This window comes from Epinephelus fuscoguttatus, linkage group LG18 (genome assembly GCF_011397635.1).
Source record: "Epinephelus fuscoguttatus linkage group LG18, E.fuscoguttatus.final_Chr_v1".
Lineage (NCBI taxonomy): Eukaryota > Metazoa > Chordata > Actinopteri > Perciformes > Serranidae > Epinephelus > Epinephelus fuscoguttatus.
Genome location: NC_064769.1, coordinates 7,889,467 through 7,903,417, shown reverse-complemented (window position 1 = coordinate 7,903,417; position 13,951 = coordinate 7,889,467). Strand labels below are relative to the sequence as shown.

Below are 13,951 nucleotides of genomic sequence, written 5' to 3'. Positions count from 1 at the left end.
TTTCTTTCGACTGACCATCTTTGTTTCTGTGTGGCTGTTGCAGGTTTCGGTAAGGAGCTGTTTGAGTCGGATCTTGACAGGATAATGGAGCATGTTGAGATGGCTATGGAGATGGTCCCTGTGCTGAAGAAAGCTGACATCATCAACATAGTGTCTGGACCCATCACATACACCCCTGACCTGCTGCCCATGGTCGGACCACACCAAGGAGTTCGCAACTACTGGACAGCCATTGGCTTTGGGTATGTGATTGGGCAGTTGGTTGGTAGATAGGTTCAAGAGGACAGATTCATCATGTAAAGCTTTGGACTATTTTCAGGTATGGGATCATCCATGCTGGTGGTATTGGTAAGTTCCTGAGTGACTGGATCAGGAATGGGGAACCTCCTTACGACCTGATTGAATGTGACCCCAACCGCTACGGCAAATGGGCTGACGTGCCATTCATGTGCGCCAAAGCTCGAGAGTCCTATGGCTTCAACAATGTGGGTAAGAAGAATGCAAAACAATCACACATTCATCGGATAACGCCCTCTACAACAATAATAATAATAAAAATAAGAATATTTTTTTATATAAACCTGTGAAACTACCGCAACAAAGGACAAATAAAATAAAACAGGAAAACAATCAAATACAGTTCAGTCAGTAAGTAACATTAAAACTGCTAACATAGACACAGATCAAATAATTAAGACAAAGCCAGATGGTAAAAGTGAGTCTTGAGAGACGATTTAAAAGAGGGCAGTGAATTTCCTAGTGTAGGCTCTTCCAAAGGGTTGGAGCCTTAACAGTAAAAATACTGTATATAGTAAATACCCTGTCACCCTTAGTCTTCAGCCTTGGATGTGGAATAGCTAACAGGGCCTTTTCATTTGGCTTCAGATGGTGAGTAGTAATTTAGAAGCTCAGCCAGATACCTCGGTGCCATACCATGCAGGGCCTTTAAAAGTCAAGACTAAATTTTAAAATCAATTCTTAGACAGGCAGCCAGTGATGGGAAGCTTATATAAGGGAGTTATGATCATGCCTGCGTCATTTGTTTAAAAGTCTGGAAGGTGCCTTTTGGACACCCTGAAGTTGTGTAATCATGTTCTGACTAAGGTACAGTCAGGTCCGTAATTATTTGGACAATGATACAGTTGTTGTCATTTTGGCACTGTACACCACCACAATGGGTTTTAAATGAAACAATGAATACCTGCTTAAAGTGCAGACTCTCAGCTTCCATTTAAGGCTTTTTTCAAAAATGTAGTATGAACCGTGTAGGAATGACAACCATTTCTTCACACAGTCCCCCAACTCTAAGGGCTCATAAGTATTTGGACAAACTAACATAATCATCAAATAAACAGTCAGTTTTAATACTTGGTTGCAAATCCTTTACAGTCAATCACTGCCTGAAGTGTTGGACACATAGGCATCATCAGATGCTGGGGTTCTTCCCTGGTGATGCTCTGCCAGCCCTTTACTGCAGCCGTCTGCACTTCCTGCTTGTGTTTTGGGTGTTTTGCCCTCAGTTTTGGCTTCAGCAAGAGAAACGCATGCTCAGTTGGATTCAGGTCAGATGATATGACTTGGCCATTGCAGAGCATTCCATTTCTTTGCCTTAAAAATGTCTTTCGTTGCTTTTGCAGTATGCTTCAGGTCAATGTCCATCTGCACTGTGAAGCATCGTCCAATGAGTTTTGAAGCATTTAGTTGAATCTGAGCAGGTAATGTAGCCCCAAACACTTCAGCTTTCATCCTGCTGCTCTTGTCAGCACGAGAAGACTTTACTAAAATAAATACAGAGGGTTTATCACAAGATGCAAACCATTGGTTAGCCTCAAAAATGGAAGGCCAGATTAGAGTTTGTCACAAAACTATCTAAAAAGCCTGTACAGTTGTGGAACAGCATACTATGGACAGATAAAACAAAGATCAACTACCAGAATGATGGGAAGACAAGAGAAGGAAGAAGGGAAGGAACTGCTCATGATCCAAAGCACACCACCTCATCAGTGAAGCATGGTGGAGGTATGTTGTTATGTCATGGCCATGTATGGCTGCCAGTGGAACTGGTTCTCTTGTATTTATTGATGATGTGACTGCTGACAAGAGCAGCAGGATGAAAGCTGAAGTGTTTGGGGCACCATTATCTGCTCAGATTCAACCAAATGCTTCAAAACTCATTGGACGATGCCTCACAGTGCAGTTGGATAATGACCTGAAGCATACTGCAAAAGCAACCAAAGACATTTTTAATGGCCAAGTCATATCATCTGACCTGAATCCCACTGAGCATGCGTTTCTCTTGCTGAAGCCAAACCTGAGGGCAAAACACCCAAAACACAAGCAGGAAGTGCAGACGGCTGCAGTAAAGGGCTGGCAGAGCATCACCAGGGAAGAAACCCAGCATCTGGTGATGTCTATGTGTCTAACACTTCAGGCAGTCATTGACTGTAAAGGATTTGCAACCAAGTATTAAAACTGACTGTTTAATTGATGATTATGTTAGTTTGTCCAAATACTTATGAGCCCTTAGAGTTGGGGGACTGTGTGAAGAAATGGTTGTCATTCCTACACGGTCCATACTACATTTTTGAAAAAAGCCTTAAATGGAAGCTGAGAGTCTGCACTTTAAGCAGGTATTCATTGTTTCATTTAAAACCCATTGTGGTGGTGTACAGAGCCAAAATGATGACAACTGTATCATTGTCCAAATAATTATGGACCTGACTGTATGTAAATACAGCATTACAATAATCCAGACAAGATGTGATAAAAGTGTGATAACATTTTGAGTATCATTAACATTAATAAAAGATCTAATTCTAGAGATATTTCTCAAATGGAAAAAATTTGGTGGAACTATTTTTTTAACATGGGTCGCAAGGTTATACTAAGGTTCTGAACAGTAGGTACAAAATGTTGAGCTAGATTACGAAGTGTAGGCAATACTTTGCCATAAGTGTGTTCAGGGCCTAAAATCACTAACATCACTAAACTTTTTAACTGTGTTTATTATGTCGGCTTCTCCAGTTGGTTACCCAAAGGAGGAGCGCTTCTGCGGTCGACCAACCTACCGAACAAGTGGCGTTTATGAACTGCTGAAAGACAAAGCATCCATGGGCTTTCACGCTGGCTGGGAGCAACCTCACTGGTTCTACAAACCTGGAGATGACATTGGATATAAGTAAGGCATCCAGTTGACTACAATAGCCATCATACACCAACTGGAACAAAATGTTCTCCAACTCATTTTAGCCTTTGTTTGGTAACTGCTGTTTTTTTAATTGCAAACTGCTGTTTCAATCCTTTAATTAGCCATCAATCACACATTCCTCCCCTGGAGCCCCACCACTTTCGCGTTCCTGATTTACAGTACCCTCTCATCTCTGTGGAGAAAGATGGAGAATATAGTGATGACTCTTGAGTATTCAGCAGTGCATATAGAGGACGTCCTGCTGGTGATGCATGCTTGTTAGAATAAATGTTTAAGGACACAGTGTTCTTGGCATTAAGCACAAACACATGTTCTCATACAGTGATCCCTCCCTTTCAGGAGACGAGTTTACCACACATAATCTAACTCTGAGCAGCAGCACAACAGAACCATTGAGATAGTTAGATACCACACCAGGAAAGGACAGCTGCTAGCATTCAACAACACATGCAGATTACTGGCAGTAGCTGCATTTGACACACCTTCACAATGTGCAGGAGCTCAGTCTCTAAATATGTGCCGTGACATTGTTTATATACCAACCCATCACAAATTTCTTGCCATAATCCCAGTGGCTGTTTGGAGTCTTGCCAAACTTGTGAGTGTAGAAACCAGTGGCATACTCAGGAAAGCATACTTGGCTCATATCTGTGACACAGAGGTTTGTCATTGCATAAATATTAAAGCTGCAATCATCTTGCTAAGCAACTTTCTTTTTTTGCTGTGTTGTTTTTTTAGGCACACTATTGGTATGGTTAGGGAATGGCAGTTCTTACTGGTTGGTCCAACAATTTGCTCCAGACTTAGATATCTTAACTACTATTGGATGCATTACCATGAAAATTTGTTCAGGCATTCATTGTTTTCAGAGTAGGAATCCTTATGACTTTGGTGATCCTCTTAGTTTTTCTCTAATGCAGTCAGTTTGCAGTTTTTCTCTACTGCAAGCACCCACTCACAGAGCTTTTAGTGTAGCTGTAGACTCTCTTGTTAATATGCTGTAATAGTTTTTTGAGTCTTCAAACAATGTTTTTTTATACTTCCACATTAGTAGGGGAGACCGGGGATGGTTATAACAAAGGGATAGTTGTAACACTCTCAGTTTGGCCAATTAGAAACGAGCTGTGGTGACTTCATCAACATAGTCCATGCCCATTTACAATTGGAGCTCACTGGTGAAGCCGCATGTCTCTGAGTCCAAATTTGTCTGTTCTAGAGCCAAAAAACAGTTTTTCAGGTGAGAAACCAAACATTTTCATCATAATTGTTTTTTGCATAGTGTCCATTGTGTTGTATGTACAATTGTTTCACTTACATAGGTTCAAGTAGTAGTTTCTCTAGTTTATTTTGATGTGTTTCATTAGTGCTAGCTTTGAAGCTAAATGCTAAAAACTGTTAGCTCTTTCGTGGCTGCTAAGCATGGGAAGGGTTGTAACAGTTCTTAAAAAGTGTGGATTTTGGGCCCACGAAGCCTGCACCCCAGGCAAGAACATCTACATTTGCCACAACTGCCAATCAGATTAAAAATAAGCTATAGGTATTATGCTTTAGTTTGTTCAGATAATGGTTGCTCTTCAAAAGTGTTTATTGTTCAACTGTTCAAACGTCAACCATTTTTGCATTTACGTTATACATTTCTATTTATTTTAATATTATAATTATAGTATTCTTACAAGTTTATTGTTCCTTCTTTATTATTCATTGAAGTGCTTGAATACATTTAGCCTATTGTGAATCTTTTTTAAGCACAGTAATTTAATTGTTACATCCATCCCTAGCTAGTGTTACAACTCACCCCGGTACTGGGGTACATTGTAACAATATACCTCTTTGTATTTGACATTAATTTCCATAATCTGTGATGGTGTAGTAGAGGTCAAAGTATGTGTTATTTATAGCAGACAAATATGAGTACCCCGTATCAAAATTTAAGAGCTCTAACAAAAAACCCCCACTGAGTTACACTTGCTCAAACAAAAAGTGTTACATTCATCCCCGGTGTCCCCTATTGCATTATGCGATGAAGCCAATAAAGAAGAGCCAGTGAGAAAAAAGTTGTCAATAAACACATAGTAGTCATTAAAACAACAGATATAAAGCAATCACTGATTTTTGTGTTCAGGCCCAGTTTCCGACGCACCAACTGGTTCAGACCAGTTGGCAGAGAGTGCAAGCTGGTGATGGAGAAGGTGGGAGTGATCGACCTGACGCCTTTTGGCAAGTTCGTAGTGAAGGGCAAGGACTCGCACAAGCTGCTGGACCGACTGTTTGCTAACACCATGCCCAAGGTTGAGCACATGTACACTTTATCCATATCAGTGTGAGCTGTTTGAAGGACATGCCAATCTCAGACTCATTATCCTTCTATCTGCTGTCTTTTTTAGGTGGGCCTGACTAATATCAGCCACATGTTGACACCTGCTGGGAGAGTCTTTGCTGAGGTCACCATCACCCAGCTCGCACCCGGAGAGTTCTTGCTCATCACAGGCTCAGGATCAGAGGGACATGACCTCAGGTGAAACTGTCTACATAAGCTTCATCTCACTGAATAGCAGTAGCCAAGTTTGCTTTCATAATTGTACCTGCAGCAGTGTATTGTAACTAAGTACATTTACTCAAGTATTGTGCTTGAGTACAAACACGTCATACCTGTGCTTCACTTGAGTATTTCCATTTTATGCTACTTTATACTTTTGATACTCTACATTTCAGAGCGAAATATTGTACCTTGTAAGTCACATCATTTATCTGACAGCTTTAGTCATGAATTACTTCTTACATAAACACAAACACATGATGCAGTTCTATATTACCAAGCTACCTAGTGCTATGCAAAGTAACTAAAATTAGCTGCACATTGATGAACTCCAACATTAAAATCCACTTATATGTATTCATTAGCAATAAAATAGGATAATATAATATTCTAGAATAATGTATCACTTCGAAAGGAGCCATTCTGTATAATGAGCACTTTTACTTTTGATGTTTTAAATTACATTGTGCTGATAATACTTTTGTATACTTTACTTAAAGGTCCAGTGTGTACTGTTCAGAGGGATCTCAATTTCAATCAATCAATCAATCTATCAATTTATTTATAAAGCCCAATATCACAAATCACAATTTGCCTCACAGGGCTTTACAGCATACGACATCCCTCTGACCCTTGCAGCGGATAAAGAAAAACTCCCCCCAAAAAAACCCTTTAACAGGGAAAAAAAAACGGTAGAAACCTCAGGAAGGGCAACTGAGGAGGGATCCCTCTTCCAGGACGGACAGACACGCAATAGATGTTGTACAGAACAGATCAACATAATAAATTAACAGTAATCCGTATGACACAATGAGACAGAGAGAGAGAGACAGAGAGATGCAGGACAGACGGTAATGACAGTAGTAGGGCTGTACCCAAATATTCGGATATTCAAATATTCGTTTCTATGGGTAGGTATTCATTATGAAAATTTGGTATTCGATATTTGTTTTTTTATTTACTTGTTTTTTTTTTTGATGCTAAATGTAGTCTTTTTTTTTTTGAAAACGGCCACGGACTGTCACCTGCTCAACGCATCAGTACCTTTGGATGCCATGACAGTAATAGCCAATAATGTCAAAATATTATTTAGAGACCGATTTAACAGACGATCACTGCTTCCCGACCTGCAGGTCCATTTGCGGGTCCCGTGGGTTACGGGTCGACCCGCGCATCACTACTCAGCTCAGTCTATAAGGCTGTTCACAACAGTAAGGCTATAGATATTATATTCTATTCAGGCCGGCAGAACCAGCATCGCATCGGCTCTACAGAGCACAGCACTGCTGATTAACCATTTTATTGCAGCACAGAATGTCTGCCAGCAACCAATTACTTGCAGAGGATTCCTACAACTTGTTTCAATGGTTCCGATTTAATCAGAAGACAAATTAAATAGGATGACTAGCCAATGTGAAAATCAAAAGAAAGCATAGAATAATGTACTGAAGGTATGTGACAATAGTCATATGTGTATAATAACAGCAGAAGTATGACTAATGACTAATGATAACAGCAGCAGCAGGAGGCATCTGGCAGGACCATGGCAGCAGCACAACCACACACATCACACTATCCAGGCACTGCTGCAATATGAGTTAACCTGAGAGACAGTGGAGCACAAAGGCTCTGGGGAAGAAGCCGAGTTAGTGACATGCAGTATGGCCGAGTTAGCAAGATGCAGTAACAGAACACGAGAGAGAGAGAAGGAGAGAAGGTGCCCGGTGTATTATAGGGGGTCCTCCGGCAGACTAGACCTAAATCAGCCTAACTAGGGGCTGGTACAGGGCAAGCCTGAGCCAGCCCTAACTATAAGCTTTATCAAAGAGGAAAGTTTTAAGTCTAGTCTTAAATGTGGAGACGGTGTCTGCCTCCCGGACCGTAACAGGAAGATGATTCCACAGGAGAGGAGCCTGATAGCTGAAGACTCTGGAGACTTTAGGGACCACGAGTAACCCTGCATTCTCAGAGCGCAGAGTTCTGGTGGGATAATATAGCGCTATGAGCTCTCTAAGATATGACGGAGCTTGACCATTTAGAGCTTTATAAGTTAACAGTAGGATTTTAAATTCAATTCTGGATTTTACAGGGAGCCAGTGCAGAGAAGCTAAAACAGGAGAAATATGATCTCGTTTCTTAGTTCCTGTTAGTACACGTGCTGCTGCATTCTGAATTAGCTGGAGAGTTTTTAAGGACTTACTAGAGCTACCTGATAATAGAGAGTTACAGTAATCCAGCCTTGAGGTAACAAAAGCGTGGACCAATTTTTCTGCATCTTTTTGGGTCAGGATAGGCCTAATTGTCGCAATATTACGCAGATGAAAAATGCAGTCCGTGAGGTTTGTTTTAAATAAGAATTAAAAGACAAATCTTGATCAAATATTACTCCGAGGTTTCTTAGGGTAGTGCTAGAGGCCAGAGCAATGCCATCAAGAGAAACTATGTCATCAGAATTTTTCATTTTGGTCTCTATAGCTATTGGCAGAATGTAATGTTCTTCAGTGTGTAAGCACCTGAAGATAAGTATTCTGTTTGGTTTTCTTTAACTTAAAATGAGCCATTTATATCTACATACAGAGCAGGTCTCTTTCACAGAGCCTGCCATGTTGCACTGCCATGTTTCTACAATTACAAACCAAACACTGGCTCTAGATAGGGCCATTTGTGATTTTGTGTTTACGCATTGGCCACTGCAGTTTTCCAGTATGCTCAGCACACAGGAGAAGTTTCAGTTGTGTACAGTCTCCATCCTCACTGCGACATGCCACTACATCCCACAAGCTAGACCTTTAAGTACCATTTTGAATTCAGGACACTGACTTCTTTTACTTATGCAAAGGATTAGAGAACTTCTTCCATCATGGCCTATATCATGAAGTCTCAGTTTTACATAACATAGAAACACAGGACACTTGTACAAAATACAATTTTGGTCTCTATAGCTAATTTTAACATTCATGACACCTGGTGATGTTTAAGGATGGGTCAGTTTGACTGACAGGCTGTCTGCCAATAGTGTCCCCAGCTTCTCAGTTAGATCCACCCCTTGCTGCTGCACAGCGCCAGCCTGTCGCCCAAATATTGTCACTTCCTGCTCCAGAAAAAAACTAAATGGTGACAGCCAAAAGGCCTCAGAACGAGAGTCCACAAACCAGTAGTTGATGCCATGGTAGCTACAACCGTTATGTTTACAGTCTATGTGTGCATATGAATAAATTTAGATTTTGTGATTGGATGTTTCTTGCTGAAATCCACCTTGGGAGTTGTTATCATCTCAGATGATGAGTTTCATGTCCAGCCAAGTCGTAGAAACTTACCATTGTCTATGGAGAAATATGAATGGAACGTTTACTTCCGGTACCAGGGGTGCCAGAAAATAGGACTGAAGGATAGTTTTACTCACCAAAAGGCACAGTTGAGTCCATTTCGTTCCACACAAGACATTTAGAAATCAGATTATTTTAATTTATTTTAATCCTGTTTTGTTTACTAGCTCACAGTCTTCTTTTTCCCTGCCTTTGTTAGCACATTGCAGTACATCTATTCCTACCTTCTGAAGCTTCATGGCACTGCTAAAAAAAACCTGCAGGGAACCTTTTAACCTTTAACTCTGTATAATGCATTTGTGACTCAGACTAATAAAATAACATGTCTCAAATGTACAATATGTAGAGATACTAAAAATGATACATAAATCCTCACTCTGCCTGCTGAAAGTTTTCTCTGTGGATTTGACCTCACTGCAGGTGGATAGAGGCAGAGGCTGCAGACGGTGGATATGACGTAGACATCAGCAATGTAACAGACGATATAGGTGTGCTGGGCATCGCAGGACCAAACTCCCGCAAAGTTCTTCAGAAGCTGACCAGTGAGGATATGAGTGACAGCGGGTTCAAATTTCTCCATTGCAAGGCCATCCAGTTGGCTGGTGTTCCCGTACGAGCAATCAGGATCTCCTACACAGGTGCTGCACACAGAGTAAAGTTACATCCTGTTTGCTTTTACCAATTATTCAGTCAAACAGAATAAGTCCTTTGTTGGTTTTATTAAAACAAATGAAAATACTTACACGGAGAGGTGACATAGTTTCACTTGACTCAAGTAAGAAAAATGCTGTAAGAGATACGAAGAAATCACTTGGTTGAGAGTGGAGTTGGAAATGTCAGTAATAAGCAGCATATGTTCAGTCATCAGTTGCTGACTAACAAAATATTACACTTGATTAAGAAGAGGGGAAACTGCCTGATAGTGTACAGCAACATAATACATCTTCCTTGGTGTTGTTTGAATTGAGCTGGAGGAGGTTCACTGATTGAAAATTATTTTTCAGTCTTCCATAATCACCTTCCTCCCGTAAGTGATGTAAAAATGTCTTTACTATTGAACTAGGTAAAAACAAGGCAGGTGACCAAGTGAAATCATCCCATAGCTATGGAGGTCCAATTCTTCAAATTAAAAAAAAATCAGACATGCTCAACTATGAGATAGAAAATATAAATAAAGTCAAAATTTGGATTTACTGAATCAAAATTACAGGAATCTAACTCAAATCTTTCAGTTAAATACTGAAGTTAAGTACTCAAGTTATCTCTCTTTTTTAAGATGCAACAAGAAATCAATTTATTAGATTGACAGAAAATGAATTGGCAAGTGTTTTAATAAAAGATTAATCATTTTTGTAGGTTTGCAAGCAAAACCTGTAAAACTGTCAATAGTTCCAGGTTCCTCGGTTTACATGAATTAAGTATCTTTAGGTTTTAAACATTTGGTTGGACATTTTGGCAAATTATTTACTGTATAATGAAAATATTTATTACTCGCAGCCTTGTATTTTTGTATAATTAGTCCATTTTCTTTTCTCTTTTGCTAGAGGGAAAGGACTTCCATACTTTTGAGATCATTATACTCAGATTATTATTTTAACTTGTGGACTTGTGGATGACACTCTTTGTACATGTGTGTTTAGGTGAGCTTGGTTGGGAGCTGTACTTGGACCAGAAGAACATGGCAACTGTGTACCAGGCCATAATGGAAGCAGGAAAAGACGAAGGCATCGACAATTTCGGCACCTATGCCATGTCCTCCCTCAGACTGGAAAAGGGTTTCAGAGGTTGGGGGGCTGAGGTACGCACATGGACACATACACACACATACACATACACGCAAGGGATTTAAAGGGGTAGTCTGGAAAATACCCTTATTTCCTTTCTTTCCAAGAGTGAGAGGAGAAGATCAAAACCCCTCTCATATCTGTCTGTTAAATAGGCAAGCTGTTTCTCCCTGCCGTTCACAGTAGAGACATGAGGGTATTATCTATCTTCTGATATACCCCTTGGCAAGAAAGAAAATATTCCCCAAAATGTTGAACTACTCCTTTAAGTAGCAGGTTATGACTTTTTGCTAATGAGATCACTTTGTCATTCTTTACAGATGAACTGTGACACCAACCCTCTGGAGGCTGGATTGGATTATTTCATCAAACTGAACAAGGTGACCATACATCTCATTAGCTGTGCATTTTTAAACGTAGATTTACTGTTTATGTTTTCCATAGAGCTGTAATTGTAAAGAAATGTACACACTAATGCATCGACAATTCTAATTAAATAATAGAATCAGTGGTTAAAGATGTACTGAGAATTTTACTGAAGAAAAAGTAGCAGTACCAAAGTGTAGAAATACTCTGTGCAAGTAAAAGGATAATTCAACATGCGGACGGTTGGAACAAGGGACCAAACCGCTGATTTTTCGATTGGTGGATGAACCGCTCTACCTCCTGAGCCACAGGAGGTGGAGTTTGAATGCAGGACTTTTACATGTAACAAAGTATTTCTGCACTGTGGCATTGCTAGTTTTATTTCAGTAAAAAGCTGTTTACATCCACTTTTCCAGGATTTATTTCCTCTGAATAAACACTGTTTCTGTCTTTGTTTAGCCTGCTGACTTTATTGGCAAAGCAGCCCTTCAGGAAATAAAAGCCAAGGGCCTGAAGAGAAAGCTTTCCTATCTCACCCTGGATACAGATGATATAGACCCCGAGGGCAACGAGACAGTCTGGCACAATGGCAAGGTTAGAAATAGCAAAAGTTGTCCAGTGATCCCGCTTTATTTTTTGTTATATTGTGGTTATTCTCACATGAGCCGGTTTTCCCTCTCATCAGGTGGTCGGCAACACAACATCTGGAGCCTACAGCTACAGCTCTCAGCAGAGCCTGGCGTTTGCCTACCTGCCTCTGGAGCTGTGCTCTGTGGGCCAGAAGGTGGAGGTAGAGCTGCTAGGGAGGAAATACCCGGCCATGGTCATCCAGGAGCCCTTGGTGCTAACAGAGCCCACACGGACCCGGCTGCAGAAGAAAGCAAAGGGAAAAGCATAAGCACAGTCTTTATCAGTTTCTTACCAGCTAGTGAAGAACAATTTTATTGTGACGTATCAATGAGAGTCTTATATGAAAGAAAAAAAAAGATCTATGTACTGATCTGTCTGTGGCCAGTTTAAAGAACAAGAGTCGTATCACTTCATAACTTCCTCTTCCTGTCGTGTCTCTTAAGGAGGGTGAAGTTCAGCAGTGTTTAGTGCATCTTATGAATTTGTTTATGAGCAACAGGGAAATAGTAACTGTCTGTTAAGTGTCCTTGCATCACAATGCCTTACAGTGCTGAAGGTATAATTGAGGTTTTGTAATTCTATGAATGTTAATGGTTTACAGGTCAGCAGTTTTGTGAAGGATGCTTGATTGTTGAAAAAAGAAAAATGACTTGGTGTTAATGTGAAATTTAAAGAAATGATGGTGCTGCGTTTTTATTTTCATATTTCATATTTTCATATTTCATATGCACATTGGTACTGTGATAAATGTCACACAGAATATGAACAGCAATAGCCAAAAGAAGCCAAACGCTTGCAAACTTGTATAAAGATTGTTTTATAAATCTGTGTTGTTGTTTTTTTTAACTAATGTGTAATTAAAGTGGTTTACATTAATACCTTCATAATTAAAGCAATGCACTCTGTCTTGTTTTAGGTGCTTGTGTGTCTCTTTCCGCTACTTTCCGTCTTCCGCTCTTCCTCAGAGTCAGTCTTCATGATGCTGTATACAACTCCTTTTAAACCTCAGGGACCAAAAATTACACTTAAATTACACCGCTGTTTGAAAAACATCACATGAGGATGATGATTTTATTCATGCTGATGGATGAGTGAACTCAAGAATAAAATCCATCATGGCCACAATGTATGGAATTACATAAATTGGCAAAAATATATAAATGAAAAAGTAATTTAGGAGATTTATTGAAACTAAACTCTATTACAAACTGTAACTTCATTATTATTGTAGAATTTTGTAAAACTTAACTTGTACAATAACATTTTTATTTTAAAATGCCACTTTACAAAAGTCTGTTTTTCTGTCTTAAATACTGAACAGACCTTTTTCATGGTAGATATTTTGACATGCCTTAGTAGGTAAAACAGATGTATTTGAAAATATTAATGATGGCTGCATTCCACTTAGGGGAGGCTCTGGTATTGTGCATGTGGGCTCACTGTTAAAGCTTACTGTGACTTAATTGAACTGAGCCACCGTCTGTGTTACCAAATTCACCTGTGCTTTACCTGTTGGGACAAGTCCAAACAAACAATAACATAAAAAATAAACCACTTAGGCAACAGTGGCCCCTGCTTGTGTACTACATTCATTGCACACACACTATAGGGCAGATATTATAGATATCAAATAGAATACAATGATATAGCATATCATAATAATAAACATAAAAGCACAATAATATAATATTACTACATAGTTATATTAGCATTATAATGCAATATATAATAAAATAGTGGTAGACATGTTACAACTCTATCAATACATCCCTCTCAGGGCTGCAATGAAAATGAGTTTCATTATCAGTTGATCTGTTTGTTTTATTGATTAATTGATTAATCCTTTCAACTAGAAATTGCCAGAAAATAGTGAAAAGTCTAAAAACCAGAAGTGATGTTTAAAACCGACAAAAGCAGGACATCTAGAGGCTTTTTTTTTTTTTGCTTAAAAATGGACTAAAACAATCAGTCATTAAAAATATTACCCTATTCATTTTTAGTTAATCTGAATTTTTGGACTAATGTCTTCAATTCTCATCCAAATAAATTAAAGGCATATACAGTTTTATTTACTGTATAATATGTATTATACTCATACTAC

At 39.3% G+C, this 13,951-nt stretch overlaps 1 protein-coding gene across 1 annotated transcript in view; it reads left to right on the top strand.

The window, feature by feature from the left end:
* The window catches only part of dmgdh (dimethylglycine dehydrogenase), a 28,968-nt gene extending 16,203 nt beyond the window's left edge, over positions 1-12,765 (top strand). Inside the window, exons 7-16 of the mRNA XM_049603824.1 lie at positions 44-242; positions 320-489; positions 3,025-3,178; positions 5,331-5,496; positions 5,593-5,723; positions 9,491-9,708; positions 10,711-10,868; positions 11,175-11,234; positions 11,680-11,814; positions 11,906-12,765. Coding sequence (XP_049459781.1) covers positions 44-242; positions 320-489; positions 3,025-3,178; positions 5,331-5,496; positions 5,593-5,723; positions 9,491-9,708; positions 10,711-10,868; positions 11,175-11,234; positions 11,680-11,814; positions 11,906-12,118 — 1,604 coding nt within the window. The 3' untranslated portion in view covers positions 12,119-12,765. The remainder of the gene's footprint in view (positions 1-43; positions 243-319; positions 490-3,024; positions 3,179-5,330; positions 5,497-5,592; positions 5,724-9,490; positions 9,709-10,710; positions 10,869-11,174; positions 11,235-11,679; positions 11,815-11,905) is intronic.
* The last annotated feature ends 1,186 nt before the right edge of the window (positions 12,766-13,951 follow it).